At 34.8% G+C, this 21,285-nt stretch overlaps 1 protein-coding gene across 1 annotated transcript in view; it reads right to left on the reverse strand.

The window, feature by feature from the left end:
- The window catches only part of LOC125111282 (uncharacterized), a 75,101-nt gene extending 58,192 nt beyond the window's left edge, over positions 1–16,909 (reverse strand). Inside the window, exon 1 of the mRNA XM_047753195.1 lies at positions 15,408–16,909. Within this exon, the coding sequence (XP_047609151.1) occupies positions 15,408–15,795 (388 nt within the window). The 5' untranslated portion in view covers positions 15,796–16,909. The remainder of the gene's footprint in view (positions 1–15,407) is intronic.
- Positions 16,910–21,285: the final 4,376 nt, after the last annotated feature.

Consider the following 21,285-nt stretch of genomic DNA (forward strand, 5'->3'; position numbering starts at 1 on the left):
AGACTTCAGTATGTGTGTGAGTGAAGACAGATAATAAGCATTAGGTTAGAGTGGAAATAATTGCTGAAAGATTTTTAAGAGCTACAGTGATAGCTCAGTAAGCCATTTTAAACTTTTGAATGAAATACAACTCAAACTTAACATACAATATTTGTGTCAAATATATCCATTTCCTATGTATGATCATCATAAGCATTAAATACAGGATTTTACTCATCAAATCAGAATGCTGAAAAGCACAAAAGGACAGAAAGCAGATGCTACACTATTTTTCTGTAAGATTAGACAATAGCCCTTTTACCATGGAGTGCTATATACTTATTTTTAAGAAGAAATACACATTAATTGATGAACACCATAATATTTTTAAATTATCAGTTATTCTTAAGAATAGAACAAGAAAATGACCACAGCTATTTTCCTTTGAGTAATTCTGAAAAGCACAGAGTCCTAATCCAGCTATCTGTAGCATGGTTTAGTGCAAAGGCAACATCATATAGTGCTTGAGAGCACAGATTATGAGAGGAACTAAACTTCCTGAAGTAATAGGAGATGACTGTATGTAACTATATTCCTTCCTGTTCCCATACTATACGGGATTTTTCCCCCTTTATAAATTTGCCATAAAATAAAGCAATGATCCCACCCCTTTCATCAAAATTTTTAAAAGGAACTTGTAAAATGCTTAAGCAAAATTATTCTTGATAAACAAAGCAACTTAGTAGCCTAAGATAAAGTGGTTTGCCCACCATGGTCTTCCCTCTTTTATAACCATTACAGTGATGGGCTAGGATAGTTTGCAATCTCTAAAACACAGCCAGTAAATATAGTCTGAGTCTGAAGTTTTGTTATGAATGACGTAGGGATCTACTTCCTGACTCTAGTGACCCCAACGAGCTTGTATGAGTGACATTTTTTTTAATTTATCCAAATTTGAAAATGCTGCCATTCAAAATATAGCCTTAGAGATTAATTTTTCAGTGATAGTATATGGTCATAATTAATCCTCTGGTTGCTAAAAATCAGGGATGATATAAATTCAGCTCTGGGATAGATTATCAGGAGTAAAGGGAGTCTAGGATTGGTGGCCATAACTTCAAATTGTACTGGAAAGCTTAGCAAGGTGGATCTATGGGGGTGTTGGGTAACGAAACAGTGTTTATCATCCAGGAAAAAAGGAGATGGAGACAGAGCCTTGTTCCTTCATTTTTGCTAAGACTGTATCCTACTTTCACTTCAGCTGGAAACCATGGCCAAATCCCTGACTTCAGAGCTCACTGCCAAGCACAGGTGACCAAGGTGTTCAACGCAATCATAAAAATGAAAGTGAAGCTAGTATGTTTAGAGCATATGAAACAAGATTCCATATTGTTAAAATTACCATACCACTTTTCCCGCTGCATTTCTAATACATCTCTCATACATTCGACTTGTACCAGATAGTGGACACATAGGAAGCTTTGTTTCTTTTCTTTTCTAATTTTTTGCCCTCTGTAAATTCTGCGTGGGAATGCTGCCATGTTAGATATATCCATGCTGCCTCCTCTGAAAGGGTCAAAAATTCACTCATTTTAGAACCATTTGAGAAGGGAATTCTTAACCCGGCTGCTGTTGTATACAGCCTATAGGATAGGGCAAAGATTCTGTAGAACCTTACTTAACTGAATAGTAAACTCTGAAAACCCTTATCTTCCAGAATTTTTTTTGAGTGGTGATCTAACTGGTCCTCCCTCCTCAGAGAATTTGTACTCCTTTTTTCTACTCTTGTTTTTCTGGAATATAACATATTTTGACAAAATTTTGGAGGTGAGATGGGAATATGGTTAATATCTCAGCCAGGCAGACAATTTCAAATAGAACAAGAGTCACCATAATTTTTAAACTATCCTCTTAGCTACTCTAAATTAATCCTAGACTGTTTCAATTGCAAAGCCTTCTTTCCTTGTTCTCCTATCCTCTCTCTCATGTTCTTTTTCAGTAGCAAAACAAGCTTTTTCACTTTCTCACATAGAAGGATGTGGGACTCCTGTTGATGCGTATGCTCTCATCCAATAAATCTTTCCAAATAAAGGAAGTTATGTCCCTATGAAGATGTTCCTCTCTGGGGGCATTTACTTTGATTCCAACTCTTCAGTTTTATAAATAAAGCTGAGAAAAAATATATATATTTATTCATATATACATATATATATATATATACTGTCTTATCTATGCATTTCCCTAGAACATAAACTCATGAAAGTAGAACTAATGGATCAAAGTCCGTGAATATTTTTCAACATTCTGCTTAATTTCTTTCTAGAACACTTTATATCTTCAAAAGAAATGCTTGTCATAGTACCGTCTGAGGCATGATATATTAACCTGAAGCCATAACACATCCAGAAAATATAGCCAACTAGGATGTGCGAAGATTCTCTACACATTAAAACCTAAAAATTTAACTGTGAAAAACATTAATAGACATCATTCTGTAAAATTATAAACAGACCACTGTAAACCAGCTATAATGGAAAAAAATAAAAATAAATAAAAAATAAATTTAAAAAATTAATTCCAGGTTAAAAAATTATAAATGCCTCCAAAAAAATATTAAAGAGTTGAGAAAAGAGAACTGGGGAACAAAAGCTCCTAGCTTTCAGCTAGATATTCACTTTAAATTTCTATTCAAATGCTCAACCCCCTTTCAACTGTTTTCTAGCTTTTTCGCCAGAGGAGTGTTTTTTGTTGGGTTTTTTTGTTTGTTTGTTTTGAGGGGGGTTTAGTTGTTTTTGTTTTTGCTTTTTAGGGCTGCACCTGAAGGATATGGAAGTTCCCAGGCTAGGAGTCAAATTGGAGCTATAGCTGCCGGCCTACACCACAGCCACAGCAACATGGGATCTGAGCCACGTCACGTCTGCGACCTACACCACAGCTCATGGCAACACCTGATCACTGACCCACTGAGCAAGGCCAGAGATCAAACCCACATCCTCATGGATACTAGTTGGATTTGTTTCGCTGCATCATGACAGGAACTCCAGAGAGGAGTTTTTCAAAGCTAGACAGTATTAGAAAATTGTATATGCATCTGGATCCAAGATAAGTCATACATGCAGCACAGCTATGTGCATCTGCTTTACATCATCCTCATTCCATGTGGTAAATATGCCTATAATTTGAGCCTACCTTTCCTCTCCCTCTCTTCTACCTATAACTAGGTAGGTATCAGCCACTCTTATTCATGTGGATATTAGGTATGTGGATTTAAGATGATTTAGGTTTAAACTGGAAGGTAAGAAACCCAACTTCAGGATAAGTTCCATCGGGTGTAATTCTACAACTGGCATTTGTTCAGGGAGCTTACTCTTGCTATGAAAAGCACTATTAGAATGACTGGTAAATGGGCATTTATTTCCCAACTGACTCTTGTTCAATGTGTGCATGTCTTTGGAAGCAAATATTAGAAGAGGGAAATGATAAGTAGAAGAATTTGGAGATTAAAGCCAATCTTGATATCCAAACACTAATAAACATAATTAAAGACAATTTGAGAGAATTACTTGGAACTAAACATGACATATGTAAACAGTATATAAAGAACTTACATATAAGGAAAGAAAATAGTAATCATTACAATTTAAGACTAAGCTAATGAAGGGAGTTCCTACTGTGGCTCAGCACATTACAAACCCAACTAGTATCCATGGGAGTGCAGGTTTGATCACTGGCCTCACTCAGTGGGTTAAGGATCTGTCATTGTTTTGAGCTGTGGTGTAGATCACAGATGCTGATCAGATCCTGTGTTGCTTTGACTGTGGCATAGGCCAGCAGCTACAGCTCAGCTCCAATTCAACCCTTAGCCCAGGAACTTCCATATGTGGCAGGTGCAGCCCTAAAAACCAAAACCAAAACCAAAAAAAAACGGCTAAGTTAAAAAACAAAAAAGGTCCATTTGCATGAAATACTCCCTAATTTTGCATTCCAACTGAATTAAATCCAAAGTGTTACATCGGAAACTGAGATCAACGGACCAAACAGGATAAAATTTAGACCTGGACAATAAGTACATCAGTGACAAATATATAAAAAAGAAAATTTGTGGCTTTTCCTCGGTTATTTAGGTACCATATAAGCCTTCTGGACAATGGTGCCAAATCAGGAACAGAACTTCCAACAACGCTAGTGCGCCTTCGGAGAATGGGATCCATATCGTAATAAATGTGGCATATGTGTGGTGGTATATATTTTAAGTAATAATCTCTTACAAGTAAGATATCAAACCTCAGAAAATATCATCAATCTAGTAAAGTCTGACAGCAAATCAGATTCTCACAGCCCAGGCAAATCATTTGCTGTGGGAGAAAATATTTTAAAGATTTATGATATACACTCTGGCATAGAATTAAAATAATTTTTATGACATAGTAGTAAATAACCATATTCTAGGTATTGTGAATGATTACAGGAGAAATATATTAATCCAATCATAATATACCTTTACAGAGATATTTAATTTTCATAAGTTAGAAATAATGCCTTGCTAGGGTATTGGAATAATGATCATAATAACAAACCTAGATTCACACAGAAATGAGTAATTCAGTAGGCTTATCACAGACCTGTAATTTTTCAATTAATCAATTATATAAAGTCCAGTTTGTCAAAAGGTCTGAAATTACATCAATTATATCTATACTGAAGAAAGGATGAGAACCATAAAATGTTGGATTTGAAAATAAGAATATTATTGTAATTTAGAAACTAAATTGATAGTTTTCAGTGCTTTTTGACATTCTAAATGTACAAATCTAAATGTCAACAGCTTATCATGGGTAATCTGCAATTGATTTTTCTCTGTTTAAAAATACCAAGTTCTGGCAGCAATTTCTATCTCTATGTTCTTCTACGGCACATTTCTTAAATATAAAATATAGGATCTATCAAGCAGTGACTTAGCTAATTTCTCAAGATAAAGATTAAATAATAGCGGCAATTTCAAATTATAAGACACTGCTAAAAACAAATATTTAATTGAATTAGGGAAGAGAGAATTACAATTAAACAAGAATGGTAGGAGATGGCATGAAACTAGAAACTTTTTTAATCTTTAAACTCCATTTACTGTAAATCATAGAGGTTTTATCATTTAAAAATCTAAAGATAAAATAAGCAGTAGACAAATCCACATATAATCCATTAAAACTGAAATTTTGTGTTGTTAAAGTCTCTGTGTTGTTATACTTTTAAAAGTAGCCACCATCATTAAATACACTATTTCTTAAATATTATAAAACTTTTAATAAAAAGGGTAATATGTACCACTTACTTAAAAGCTCTATGTTCAATCTAAGACATTATTCACTTGGATTTTTTTATTTGTATAAGTTTTAATCCTTAAGGGCAGAATAACTAATTCAAAGTAACTCAAAAATTGATTTTCTAGAGGAGTCATTCGTTTTAATTCTTCTGACTTATATATATATATATACATTCACTATGATGAATCCTGATAAATGTGAGACATTTTCATTTCTCATGTGTAACATGAGATTCACATTTGTTTGTAATTTTCTTTATCTTTGCTATATTGTTTACTGCTATATTGTTTACTGTCAGGTTTATCTCTTTAATTTTATAACATTGTCCTTTTAAGGTTGAGACCCAGATCTTAACTCCATTTCTAGCAGTCACACAAAGTCAGAGCCAATATAGGGTCATGGTCAATATACTGAATGAATATTTATTCTCAATGTTTCCATGCATTAGTTCATAGATTGTTACTTTTGTAACAATGAGAAAGATACTTTTGTCTTTTCATCTCTGTAAAAAATATTTCATGGATGTGAATTTATCTATGGAACAGCTAAATACATACTACTTTGATATATAAATTAATGTTTTAATTATTCACTGACATATAAATAGCCTCACTAGTTAAATCTTAAACTCTCAGAAATCCAGGCCAAAGTGAGCCACCATTATATTTCCTGTTCCCAGAACAATGAAAAAACATAGTAGGCATCAATATAATTCATTTAAAAATTGGACAAATATATACTTAATTTTGAACTAATTTGAGAAGTCTAGGAAAATATGTATGAATACACCATAGAGACTAAAAACTGAAGTGTTTATATATAAATAATAAAAATAAGAATAAACCAAAAAAAACCCAAAGGTAACTATAAATAATTTACAGTGGAAAATATGTGTGAATTTTACAATGGATACAACCTAAAAATTATATCTGATTTTAAAGCTTGATAACTTGAAGAGAAAGTTTTCATTTCACTTTAACAAGTATATTAAAATTCTAGAAGACTAAGCTTTAAAATAATTCTTAAATTTTAATTCTTTACTAAGTAATAGAGCTCTTGAAAAAAATCTAAAAGACAGTATACACACGCACAGATATTTGGTCATAAACTAGTGAATATCATAAAAGTTCTTACATGTGTAATTTTAGGTAAACAAACTACCTATTATTTTAATAACCTGGATAAACTATACTTTTCTCATCTATAAAATGAAGTTATTATACTATAACACTTTAAGACAGTGAGTTATTATAATATAGGTACCACTTTTACTCTAATATAGTATCATAAAAATAACAGGTAATTTGGAGCATGTTATTTTTTACTTATTTTAAAATATGCTAAGCAATATGCTATTCCAACAATACATACTCTGAAATTTTATGTTTCTTTTTCAGATAAAAATTAAGATCTCATTCTGACTTCTCCCTCATTAAATTGAGCATATAAAATAGCCAAAGTAACAGTGTACTTTCTTCATTAAGTGTTTTAGTGTTATAAAACTGTTCTGGCTATTGCACTCTTGGTATTTTTATTGTTGTTGGGGCATTATAATTGTTTTAACAAGTGGACTAATGCATAGATTTTATTTAATTTTAGAAACTGAAAAACTCTTACAATTTTGTGCAATGCTGTCTATTAATTTGCTCAGCTATTACCTGTCACATAAAGGCAACCACTAATTATTTTCTTTTGTATTTACAACTTAAGAATTATCTAAGTACATTTTATATCCAGAGGGAGAGTAGAAGAAAAATTTCGAGAGTTTTTTTTATAAGAGTTTTAGCAAAGTTTGTCATCAGGACACTTCTATACTTGCAGAGATTAAGGCTCTAACCCAGGGTATTGTTAGATATATATAACAAAAGAAATTCTTTAACCAATTAGGTTCATTTTTAATAGTACCATAATTCGGCTTTTTTTCTATCCCTATTTTTCTTTCATTTTTGGCATGTTTATAACTAGCTATTGCATTACATTTTAAAATACACTTCAGTTTCCTGAGATATCATTTTTTAGAATAACTTATTTATTGGCCACTACATAGTTTAACCCTCTAATTAAATATTTCACTTCAATTATTCTTAGCAATATTAAAGTATTAGAGCAACACAAGGAACAAATTTCTTCCTTTAAAAGTAAGGATTAAGGTAATATTAAGATACAATTCAACTCATATTTGGAGGCAATAATTTTGTGTGTGTTTTGTCTTTTTAGGGCCTCACCCATGGCATATGGAGATTTCCAGGCTAGGGGTCTAATAGAAGCTGTTGCTGCCAGCCTATGCCAGAGCCACACCAATGCCAAATCCTTAACCCACTGAGCAAGGCCAGGGATCGAACCTTAAACCTCATGGTTCCTAGTCAAATTCATTTCCGCTACGCCATAATGAGAACTCCTGGAGGCAACAATTTTAATTAGTTTTAGACAATTCTTATTTGGATTACATATTAATGTAATGCCTTTTATTTTCTAGTGTACAAAATATTCCTCTTTATTAATTTGCTTAAAATATACCTAATATAACCATTATAATTGGGTAAATTTTCAGTTATTGCTTTTTTTAAATCATGGGTAAGTTCTTTTCCTTATTCTAGATATTATACACTATGTATTATCCAAGAATGCTTTTCTCTTTGTAATGCTCACATACCACAAATATGAGTACTACAATATAGTAATCAACCTATTAGAATAATTACTGTTATCAGGTCAACATAAGTACATAAATTATATATACAAATATTACAGATATCCACAGATACCTTATATCACATGAGTAAAATAACAGATGATTAATTCTATCTCCTAAACATTCAGTTTCTAAGGAGATTTTATATCTCCTATGATCAAGAGTCAGTACAGCTTTTACAACTGAGGTTCTAAAATGAAACTGGAAGAAGAGGGATGATTCTGCATTTATATACACCAAGTTCAGGTCATCAAACAGGCCAATGTTAGGGTTAGGGGTTAGGAATAGGGTTAGGGAACACAGCAGTGTCCTGGGAAAGTAGTTGAATGCATTTTTCAGTACATGGACTGAAAATACACACTTTCCATCCCAATTCTCACTTCAAAGCTCACGTAAAAGGTATGCCTGGTACTATTTGAAATTAGAAACTAGCTTATTTACCATGAATCATAATTTTCAATCTTATGAAACAATTTTACAAGTAAAACATAAAAGTGTTGGTAGCATTACTTTCATCACTTCCCTTTCTCTCATAATCTCATTTACTGTAAAATTCTTCATCTTATAACAATCATCAATTAAAAGTAGCATCAATTACTCAAGGATATATAATATCAATAGAGTGGACTGAGTTTCTAAAGAACAGAAGCTCTGTATAGTCACAATTATAGACTCAGAACTTAGCATAATGCTTGACACAGGGAGATGCTAACTACAAGATTATTTAAGTGACTTCTTTTCTTCACTGTGAGATAAACTACAATGAAATAATAGATATTTCTTTCAAACAAATAGTACATAAGTATTTTATGAGAGTTGATCAACAATACTGTTATCCATCACCATATAACAAATATGTTTTTAAAATTTTTTCTAATTAATTTTTGATCTAATTTTAAGAAAACAGAAAAATTTCCAGCCAGATCTGGAAAGAAACTGGAAAGTCTTCACTGGATCATATATTTTGGGGAGGAACATTCACATTGAATCCTTATATATGTTAAGGACACCGCCTATCAAATAGAAGGCCTCTGATAAATGTCTCTTTGAAGAATGAATGCTTTCATCAAACTCTAGAATATTTATCATTGAAAATTGAAATTGTACATAAAAAGTCATAATGTTTACTGAAAGGAAATAACTATAAAAATAGTATTTTCCAAAACATTCTAAGCAATAAGGTATAAAATTGACTATGTGTGGATATGTATATTTAAAATATTTGGAAAGATTTAAATGAAGCATATCCAAAGTATGAATTTTCTAAATATACACAAAGTACATATGATTGTTGTTTAAGTTAGGACTTTTTATGCTTCTATATATTTAGTAATTGCATTCACATATCATTATTAAGAGGCAACTCAAAGTAATGAATGATTAACTGGTCAGGGAATTTTTTTTAAATTGCATGCAATGTATTGTTGTTTAGTGGAGAAGCTAACAATTTCTTCCCTCACCCTAAGATCTCCTTTTTTGGGTCTCTTACAAGCTTTCTGAACATTTATTTATTCATCTTCATTTAAACAAAATGCAGAGTGAAAAGACTAATGGAAAATATCTGAAAACACACTTACTTTGGATATAGTATTACAACATTTCTGTTTTCAATAATAGTAATTTTATCATAACAGAGATGAATATATTTCTGCATAAATCAAGCATCCAAATATTGGCTTTGTATTTTAATACACTCTGTTGAATTACCATATTGTATTGTGAAGATGTCTCCACCCACTTGTGCCATCATATACTCCGACAAAAAAAAACTATATATGGAAAATTATTTCAGAAATACATTAACAAATTTCATTCATATTTGATCCAATATGACCAAATGGTTTCAATGGTTTGAAACGGCAAAACTTCAGTATTGATTATATTCTATATCACAGTTTGGGCTGAAAAAAAGTGGAAAATGAGCCTCTCACCCCATTCTTTCTATTCTCTGTCAATTACCAATTATTATGGAGAGTAATGGAAGATTTTAGGGGACCTCTTGGGAAAAAATGATATAAATGTTGAATTTCCACATTCATTTTTCTGTAAGGATGAGATGGTCCCATAATCCTACCTCCAAGATGTGTCTTAAATCCATCTTCTTCTCCCCATCTCACTATTACCACTCTAGCCAAGCCACCATAACCCCCATCCCACACAAGTGCAACAGGTTCCTAACTCTGCTTTTGCCATCTTCCAATCATCTCTTAGCTCACTGGCCATAATGCTCTTAAAATGAAAAAAAGTTAAAATCTCTCAATAGTTCCCCATTTTACTAGGATAATATTAAAACCCAACTCCTTACTATAGTTCTTTTCTTGTTTTGGGGGTATGGTTCCTATCTTTTAAAATTTACTTTGTTCTATTCTCTTCCTTGCTTGGTAAGCTCTAGTCACACTGGACTTAGTTTTTCATATGTGTTGAGCTCATTTCTCTTCAATGTCATTGACCAGGATGTTCCATTCACTTAAAATGAACATTTTCCCATTCTGTACAACTAGCTCTTCCTCTTCCTTGATGTGGCCTGTATGTCACCTCCCAGATAGGCCTTTCCAACTACCACCCCTCTCCTGTTATTCTCTCAATATCTTCACTGTTTTTTCCATAGTATATCATTTTATTTACTTACTTTTTTTAAATCTCCCTTACTAAAAAATAAATTCCATGAGGGTATTTATAAAGTCTGCTTAACTTATCCTTTTTTTCTATATGATATAAATATTAAATTCTAAAACACAATACTCAATAAAGCAAAAGCAGAGTAATATAATTTCTTTTTAAAGAACTAATGTCAGTCTAATGAAACTGCAAGATGATCAGATTGCTACAGACACAGTATACCAAATTATGACACACGATTTATATTTATATATGGTATATATATACACAGTTTTTTTCTTAAAAAAGAACACCATAGATGTATAAACAAAGCGATCCTTTGGTATAAGTTTAGTTTAATTACATGATTGACAAAGTACACTGGACAAAGTCAACCCATTTTGATTACTTAACTATACGTACTGATCTCCACCATATTTATACTTGCAAGAAATTGAGAGTCAAGAACACAATGAAGAAATTTCTATTACTTTTGGGATTTGACTGATTGATGTACAGTGTGAAATAAGATCTATTCTCTCACCATTTAGGACAAATGGAGTATATAGTCAAAAGTACTTGTGAGGTTTTTTTGTGAAAAGAAAGAAAAATATTGACTAAAATATGGTGCCTTTGATAGGGCAAAAGGATTGATAGAAGGAAATCTATGATGTCTTTTACACAAGTTTTTTATACAGCAATGATTAGTGAAGAATTTCAGCATTAGTATTTTTCTTATTTAATTTTGTAACATAAAAGACAAATTCCTTATAGAAAAGTTTGAAATTTAAAAAATGTAAAAGTATGTAATTTAACCATTAATTTTAGATATATATTTCCCCCTTAGGAAAATCCAAATAAAACTGCTTTATTCATGGTATTTCTACTTTGAGAAAGAGATCCTTAAAGAACACTGTATAAATTTCGTGTAAGAAAATGTTTTCAGATACAGTTTTACCCCAAATCCAGAGTAAAAGCCATTTAGATGATCAATACATAGCAACGGCATTTTATATTTCAATTTTAAACACTTTATAGCGACTACACAATGACATTTCAATTTGTAAATGTATAATATAATTATATTCTAGGTTGTTTTTATACTTAAGGTGAGGAAGAAATCATGTGATTACAATATCCTACACCTTTACAACTATGAATAGTTTATCCCTGAATTTTATATAAGCGAAAGATCTTTTAGAAATATTTTTTATAAATCATTAAATTTTCCTTATCAGCAGAAATTTTAATATTTTCATTAAATTCTTGAACTTTCCAAAAATAATTCCTCCCCTTTATAAATACAAAAACAACAGTCAGTTTTATAGTTTGTGAATAATACTTACTGCAATTCAAATAATTTAGGCTATGAATTTTATTAAGCAGATATCTGCTCACATATGTTCACCTGTATGTACATACAAGTTAGTAGGTTTTACACTCAATTCTTTCAAATTAATAAATTCAGTGAAACTAATGAGTCAGACTATTGTTTTCCTTGTTTATTTGTCATTGAATTCCCTGGGGGAAAAGTGATCACTTCACACAATCTTGGTAGTATTTTACTCACTAGACTCTTGTATCCAAACCATATTCTGATTTAATGAATTATCTGAGTGTCTGACTGATTATATTTGGAGATATGAGTCGTAGTTACATCAACTCTTTTAGGCTAAAGCAGAGTAATCAGTGAATTAATGGATCCCTGGTGGCTAAAAACCATTGTAATTGATAAACACAGTTACTTACATATGAAACAAGATTGCATTTTATATTCTCCCTAGTATCCTACTACTACAAAAATAAAAGTTTACATATATTAAGATGACATAATATGTTATTTTTAAATAAAAATTACCAACACCAAATAAATACTGTGGTTTTAAACAGGGGAAATTAATAGAATAAAAGAAATTTGAGTGCAAATTATACTTTCACTTAATCAGATGAAGTGATCTAGGAAGCAACTCTACTTTCTGACTGATTCAAGGTTTGGTTAATAGGAAGAAACAACCTGATTTATTTTGTCTTTATTGTGCAGGGTTTCACAACCAGTTAAAGACAAGAGAACAAGAGCTGCTTCCTATACTCAGGTTACCCTTAACACTATGTTAAAAATAAGGTAGTTCACTTTTTTGATCATTTTACTATGCCTACATATGGAAAACTAGGAAGGGGGAGGGAGAGGGTGGTTCCTTCATTCAGTCACTAAAGATTTTATATAATTTGATAAAAAATAGATAAATAGCATTAGTTTATTTTGTGAATATCCTTAATTAGAAGACAAGTTACATAAACATGAAAGTTTATTTTCCAAAACAAATTTTTAAAATAAAACATGAATTCCATTAGCTCTTAGAATGAAAAGTTACTAGGAAAGTGAACACCATCTCCTTAAAATTAAACATTAATTGTATTACTGATATTTATTATTGTCTATAAGAAATAGGATTTATATTTTACATTAATATTTCCAAATTGTGTACATACTATGGTATTTCTGTAATGCCCCATGTTTTCAATGTTTAAACTTTGGTAAGATATGTTGATTTCCTGTCACCTATTTATAAAACTAAAAATAATAAAATATCCCCCAAGTGTTCAAAAAAACATTTTAAGTTTCCACATTTTATTAACCATTAGCCTGATTTCAGTTATTCAAAAAGTATCCAAGGTATTATAAAGCAAAATTTCTAATTACTATGACTTCATGCTATGAAAAACATTTTATAAACAATCATTTGTGTATGATGAAAAAAACCTGAGCATATTTTCTCTATAATCTGTTGAAGAACTGCTCTAAATTTTACCCAATTTAGCCTTTAGATATTGTATTAGCCAAGTGTAATGCATAGCCTATGTTTTTATCATATTAATAAATTAAAATTAAGAATTTTAGATGATCTCTTTAATGATCCTACTTAATTGTTGTGTAAACTGGGTAATACTCATTCACTGACACTAAGCTAACTTATCAAAACACCCATAAATTACATACAATTGGTAAATATTTTAGGAAAAATGTCTTTTAAAAGTGTAAGAAAGTTATTAAAACAGATTAACCAATAAAAATTACTGCAAGGGGTTAACAAACAACTCTTCTCTGCCTATCTGAAAGGTCATACCTTAACACATGACACATGTGAAGAGTCTAACATGTATTTTATTTATGTTGGTAGCCTCAAGGCCTAGGATGATTACTGGTGTATGGTAGGCACTTAATGAAAAGATAAATATTGATTTAGGGAAATGATTGCCTGGAAATAACTCAAAATATTTCTAGTAAACTTAACTCTCAAAGCATATATCTCTTTAGTAGCCCTAGATACAAACATTTCATACAATATGTCTAATTTTTCAATTATTAAAAATTATTTCTCTCTCCTTACAATAAAAAGGTCAAGTAAATAACTGCATGTTATTTTTAACAACCTTCTATTTTCAGAGGTAGATTAAGTAACTATCTCTGATATTTAACGCCAATAGTACCTGAAAACAAATAATGACTGTATGGGAGGGTATACACCACCATAGGAGAGTATGGTATACTACAGGTGGTACTTATATGATGCATCTTCAAAGGCATGATGATTGTGTATGATTTCCAAATTTACATATGCATGTGTGATTGCAATCTGGCAGGTCAAAAAAAAAAGAGAAAGAATTTGGAAAACATGTCAAAAGTACCAGTTGTATAAATGAGAACAACTGAATATTGATTCTGAATAATTATAAAGTGGTCATACATTTTCGAACAAATAAGGCTGTGCTGTTTTACTTGCTTTCTCTTTTAACCTCCTCACCCTCACAAAGAAAGTGCACACACCTCCATCATCATCTGCAAATTATTTCGAGGCCTTGTTTGCTGAGTGCTAAGTACAAATATAAAAATAGATATATATGTTTTACATCTGAAGTGTCTGTAAAAGTGTGACATAAGAGGTGCCATATTGGTGGTCATCACAGTGCCAATGAGAGCATCCAGCCAGGTACATGCTGGAAAACTTTTATGGCTGTTCACCACTTAGTCTAGAAGGATTTAGACTACGCAGGTTATATGTTTTTATAGATCCTTAAATATTTATTGCAGAAACCCAATGAGATAGGTCTCATACAGATTTCTGAATAAAAGGAAAGAAACTTTAAAAAAATATTCAGTGCTTTCCATTTGGTAAATCTGACTTTCAATTTTCACACACTATTCATCTTCACTTTACCACTTTACCTGACTTTATGAATAAGATATTCACAACTTATTAATCCACACCTAATGCTTATCCCCCTGGCCTCCCTGAGCATCTGGACTAGGAATAATTCGAAATAATTTCCAACAAGTCGACAATTGATCTGAATGGGGTAAAGGGGTTGCAGCTGGGTGAGGGCAGCTTCATTTACCCAAGGCAAAAGGCTGCTATTTAGCCAGAGGCCACAACGCAAGCGATCTGCTTTCTTGAAGGCATGTGGGAGAACCTATGCGAACCGCGCTGTGAGCCAACGCAGGGAGCCTGAAGTCTGCATTAAGCCACTGCCACGGAGCCTGACCTCCTGTGGAGACCGCGCAGCAGGGAGCGGTCCCGCGGCCGCGGATGGTTGGACCCAACTGCTGCTGCTGCTCACGCATCCTTTTAAAGACATCTGTCAAAGACAGGGTATGTGGACAGGGCGCTCTGGTGAGGGGACATCCTAGACCTCCGCCTGCGGAGAGCCGGGAGAAGCCTACCCCGGCACGAAGTTACCTGCAGGAGGCGACCAATGCACGGGTCCTCACAGCACCCGCCTCCTCCCGCCCCCTCCCGCTTCTCCGCCCCGTCCCTTACCTTGGTTGTTGGAGACGTGACTGCAGTCGGCCGGCCAAGCTGTCAGCAGAGGCAAAAAGAAACCAAATTGCAAAAGAAATTCCTGGACTTCGCTACCCCCCATGGCTCTCCACAGCTCTCTTCTCCTCCCCCTTAAAGAGAAGTGGCAGCAGCCCAACCAGGTGTTCTGCGTAGGGTAGGGGTAGGGGTACGAGTCCACGTCTTCTTCCTCCTCTTCTTCCTCCTCCAACCGGCCCACAGGGGGTGTCCCGGGGCGCCCCCGGCGCGAGGCCCCGGGGGCAGGGCACGAAGGTCCAGGCTGCCCAAGTGCAGGCGCAGCTGCTTCGGAGGAGGACGCTGCCTGCGGCGCCAGGGAGCTCCTGGCGGCTGTAGGCGAGCGGAATTGCATCCACCACCGTGTCCCGCTCGCGCGAGGACTATTCACTTGGGCCCGGGAGAGCGCGCGCGCAGGAGCGAGCTCAGGCTGTAGTTTGGGGGAGGGGAGCGAGGGGGCGGGGAGGGCGCCTCAAGGCGAGGATTGGGGGGAGGGACGACCAGGTGAGGCGGGTAGCTGAGGCAACTCAGACGCCCCGAGCGCCTCTCCGGACTGAAGCGGGCACTTGCAGAACCAAAAGCAGGGAGAGCGCAGCAGCTGTGAAGCGGGCGGGAGCCTCGGGAACTTTCCTCTGTCTGGTGCGCCGAGAGCCGAGCGACTGAGGCGGCTCTGTAGGGCCACGAGAGGTCCAAGGAAGATACGGAGCTGCGCCCTCAACCCCTCGCCCAGATGGCAAAGACAGCAGCCCGCAAAACGGGCACCTCTAACTCCGCCGCGTCTGCTCTGCGCTTTGGCCTTGGCAGCCACCTTCGGGGCATCTCTGTGGCCTCCCTTAGTCCCCCAAGCACTCCGCTCCCCATTTCGCGGCAGCAGTGTTTTAGGGCTAGTCAGCTCCCGACACGACTACCCCCCAACTTCTCCACATTTCCGCCGCCAAAGTGGGCGAGTGCCGTGGGCAAACGCTCCGGTCCAGGGCGAGGTTGGCGGCGGCAGACCAGCCTGACACAGCTCCTCAGCGCGGGTCGCTGAAACTTGCCCAGTAGGGCGAGAGGCTCAGCTTTGCGGCCGCCTCTGCTGCTTCAAGTCCTAGGAAAGCGAAGAAAGGGAATAACCAGCAGAGAGTCACATCAGGCTGAATACGGGCCGAAGTCTGGCCGCCGGGCTCACTGAGGTCTTCTCGTCGCCGTGCGGCCGTGACTTCTCACTGGAGGTCACGAGCATTGTCACAGCCGTAGGGCGCTGAGATTCCGGGGGCTCAGAGCGCCCGCAGCGTGGCGACGTCGGACCGCGAGCTCAGAGCAGCCCACGGGTTGAGTGGCGCGTGGCCACATCCATAGCCGCGGCGCCGAGTGCCTGGGAGCAGACAGCTCTTGCCGCGAAAACCGCCCCCTCGCGGTACTCACTCCCTCCCAGCACTCGGTTCGGTGGGAAATCGAGGCGCCGGCTGCTTGGTGGGACCGTGCGGTTCTCGCACGCCCGGGCGGGGGACAGGAGCGTCACACGGTGCTAACAGGAAGGAGTGGGGGTGTAGAGGGCAAGGCCTGAGCCGCGAGCGCACTGGAGCTCCGCCAAGCCCGGTGCTCTGCCCACCCGGCAGCAGAGACGCGAAAGCTGCCAGTTCGGCGCTAGAGGGGGTTAGTCGACAGCAAAAATGCCTCCACTGTTTGCAGGTGGAAGAGGTTCGTCAAGCGAAGAACCACGAGGGAAGAATGCTCTCGGGCTAAACTTAATGGGTTTGTGAAAGGCGCGCCGAGGAACCCGTATAAACTAGAATGGAGGTTCTATAGTACTTTATTCACTTAGTATTATCAGCATTTTTTTGTTTTCTTGAAGGGGTATTACAGCCGAGTGAGGTTGAAAAGCCCACCTCAAAACTCTTCAGAATATTTTGAAGAAATATTTATGGCAAGGGGAAAAGGGAACCGAGAAGAGAAAGCAGCAATATTATAAAGTGTAGACGATATTTTCCTTCCATCTGGCAGAAGGAGGGAAATGGCACAATGGCAGGATTCAGAAAAGCAGTAGTTGAAGGAGCAAGGGTCGGTGTTCGACGCTTACAAAATTCTGGAGAAAGCACCTTTCCACTCCACACGTTTCAGCGCTGCTGTTTGTGTCACACACAATTGAAGTTGTTTCAGTTATTGTATTACAGTCAATTGGAGGCAGAGAGGAGAGCAAAAGATACCTCACGTCTGATTCTGTTGCAAAAAGAGAAATGTGAAATGTGAGTGATTTTGATACTGTGAGGAAGGTTTCTGATTGGTGACTGTACTTCCACTTTCATTATGAATTCAAACACTACCTTTCTTTAAAAGTGTCCACACCAATTTAAATGAATGCAAATCACTTCTGAAAAGATAACCAAGTATGGCGTTTATATATTAGTACTTAAAGGAATAAAATCTGATTTTGCTACCAATTTTGCCATTCTTACTGATATTGACTGGTTAATATCACTGGCAGCATGCGTTTGCAAACTCAGTTTACATTTTATAAACTGTAAAGTTGAAAGATTATTTTATAAATGATTATGTCTAAATAATGTTCTTAGTAGTTTTGATGATTCAATATAGTTTTGATTCAAGATATTTTTTACTGTCAAATAATATATTTGCATGTCGTTTTTATAATTATATTTGAATTTCTGATGTTTAAATTCATTTGCAGTGACTAGATTTATAGATGCTATGTAACTTCTAAGAGAAAAATTTTGTTCAAAGAAGTCACTCCCTATAAATACTTAAATATGCCATATTCTGATAAACTGAAGGAATGTATAATACCATTTATTAACTTAGAAATATAAACTATGATAATCTATTCTAAACTTCTAGCTTTTAAATTAGACTTGCAAGAATATTTTATAAATAGAACACCACTAAAAAGAAGTTATCCCCCCAAAAAATACCTGAGTAAAAATATTTTAATAGCAAAATCTTTACTTAAATTCTATTTTCCTTGAGTACTTCATCTTAAAGATTATAATGTAAACAGAATACCAGGAAGATTTTTTTAAAATTAGGCTAGAAGGGAATGACTATAATGGATGAAAGGAAAGAAAGACAAGGAGGGAAAACAGAAAGTTAAAAAGAAAAGCTAAGGTTCATTTCTAGGATCCACACTTAATACTGTAACACTAATCATGGTACAGTATTTCCAATTATGATACACTACAACCCTACAAATAAACTGCTATTTACTTCAAAGTAAAAATAGCAGCTGATTAAACTGGATTTCTATCCTCATCCCTACCTACAAATTCAAGTACAATTCACAGTTTTGTTTATTTAAGTAAGTCATAGTCAAGCATGACATAAAATATTACCTGCCTGGTCAAATAATTGAAAATTATATTCTCATTTGGGTTTTTAAGAAAAACAGTAATTACAGGATTTTTCTAAATATTAAAATAAAACATGCTTCATATGTTTAGACACTGTTTATTTCATGTCTAGAAGGCAATGATATCAAGTGAGAACTCATCTGAATGAGGACAAATTGAAATATAATTTTCATGACCTTTGACTAGAGTTGGATTCCATGGTTTGACATGATTGTCAATTTCAACACATGCTTGTAAAAAGAATTACCATAAACATTTGACTACTTGTGTCATGTATTATATATTTACATAAAGATATGTATATATATACACATATATATTCATATTCATTCAAAATATTTGTTGAGCTCTATCAGTTCTCTTCACTTGAAGAGTTGATGATGTGAGTAAAAATAATTTGTTTCTAAAAAGGTATCATTTTATTTAAAATATAGCCATGGTTATCTTAGGTGAGCTAGAAGCAATTGCACTTAATAGAAATGTTCTTCCTTTTAGATTTTCTAGCAGTGTTGATATATTTGCTGACATGTGACAGTTTCAAAATTATAAGCCACTCAATGAACCAGATGCAATATTCATGTAGATTTAGCTGCAATTGTCTGTTTGAATCATACCTATATTCTGAAAAGCATTCATGTCTCATTTTTCAGTACTATATTTTTCAGAACTCTTTTGTATTCTCTCAGACCATTGTTCTTCATGATATATGTGGTTTGGATTCAGGTAGGAATTACTAAATTTTTATTAAGTAAAGAATATATGACAGTAAAAAATAGTCTTACGCTTTCATTTAGAGTAGAAATAATAGTATTTGCAAATTCTGTTTGCTTTTTAAATGATGAAAGAAGAGACTTAACCTGTAATTAATTCCTCTGAGGAAAAAAAAGGATTACGATGTTTAATACTATGCATGTTTCAAGGCTTGAGAAAGTCTTAAGTATTTTATTTTGGTAGGAGGGTAAATTAGTCCATTTATACCTGTAATTTGCACTCTCTAAGGTCAGGGTAGAAACAACAAAAATAAAAAGAATATTATCTTCAAGTATGTCAAAACATCAGATCTAAAATACTAATTTGGTACTTTGAATAGGTACCATTATCTAAATATTTTGTTAATTTAAAAATTAGAGACATGCTGTAAACAGTATCATTGTAATTTTTATCAACTTTAAAATAAAAAAATAAATGATTGGATTGTATGTTTTAGCAGGTAAACAGCTAAAGTAAAAGAAAAAATCCACAAAGTCAAATAAACATAGTTAATTTAAGGGCCTTTGCTTTAGGAAAATATATAATCATGGGAAAATACACACTATTTCAAAAATGTTTAATATTAGAAGGTAGTTAATATCTTTCTGGAAGAAGATATTCAAAACAGTGCTGGGTACATTTTTGTTAGCATATCAACTGTTTAAAACCTCACAAAAAAAATTACCTTGAGACTATATAGAACGTATCATGATTTATTCTGCTGTGATATTGCATTTTCTTCTTGTGTTGTATGGTGTTTTATAGTAAAAGAAAATGTATGCATATAATCACATGTATCATGTGTATATCATATATATGTAATACATATTTTGAGTGTATGTAACTTTAATTCAATGATAACAAACTCTCTAAGTACTTTTCTAATTCTGGAACCATTTACAAAGCAAGATTTTCCTGTGCGTTTCTGCTGAGCGAAGGTACAACAATTATTTGGGTTTAGTTCCTAACCATCAGAAGTTTATATTGTATTGAAGGGCACAAACATATGAATGATTCCAATGCAAACACTCTATATTACCCCATAATGGTGTTCCACATTAATACAGTATGTGAAAGAAGAATCGCACTCAGACCGTCTAAGGCATGAATCTACAGTTAATACTTTTGCTTTAGTTAAATTTACTTTTGGTATGGATTGATTCATCCTCTGAAAGCTAGTGCATGAACATCTACTAAGATCAAAGTATACTAAAGATTATGCACAATGGCCAAATACTTCTACTAGATTCAGGTAACCTCATTTTTTAAAATGAAAGGTACTTAATAGTTTGTGCGACATCAGGTATCCACCAAAAAAAAAAAAAAAAGAAGAAGAAGAAGAATTTAACTATGTAGAGAATTTTTTGTGATATATTTTATTTTTTTATTTTTTATTATTTATTTTTATTTTATTTTTTTTAGGGCTACACCCACAGCATGTGGAAGTTCCCAGGCTGAGGGTTGAATCTGAGTTGAAGCTGCTAGCCTGTGCCACCGCCAGAGCAATGCCAGATCCAAGCCTCGTCTGCAACCTATACCACATCTTGTGGCAATGCCAGTTCCCTAACCCACTGAGCAAGGCCATGGATGGAACCTGCACCCTTGTGGATACTAGGCGGGTTCATTACTGCTGAGCCACAAGGGGAACTCCCTAATTTATTTTATTTTAATTGGTAACATACTATCACTTATCTTTCACACCCCAGAATGACTAGCTGTTTCAAAACAACTTTGTTTTCATTGAATTATAA

This window comes from Phacochoerus africanus, chromosome 1, assembly GCF_016906955.1.
Source record: "Phacochoerus africanus isolate WHEZ1 chromosome 1, ROS_Pafr_v1, whole genome shotgun sequence".
Lineage (NCBI taxonomy): Eukaryota > Metazoa > Chordata > Mammalia > Artiodactyla > Suidae > Phacochoerus > Phacochoerus africanus.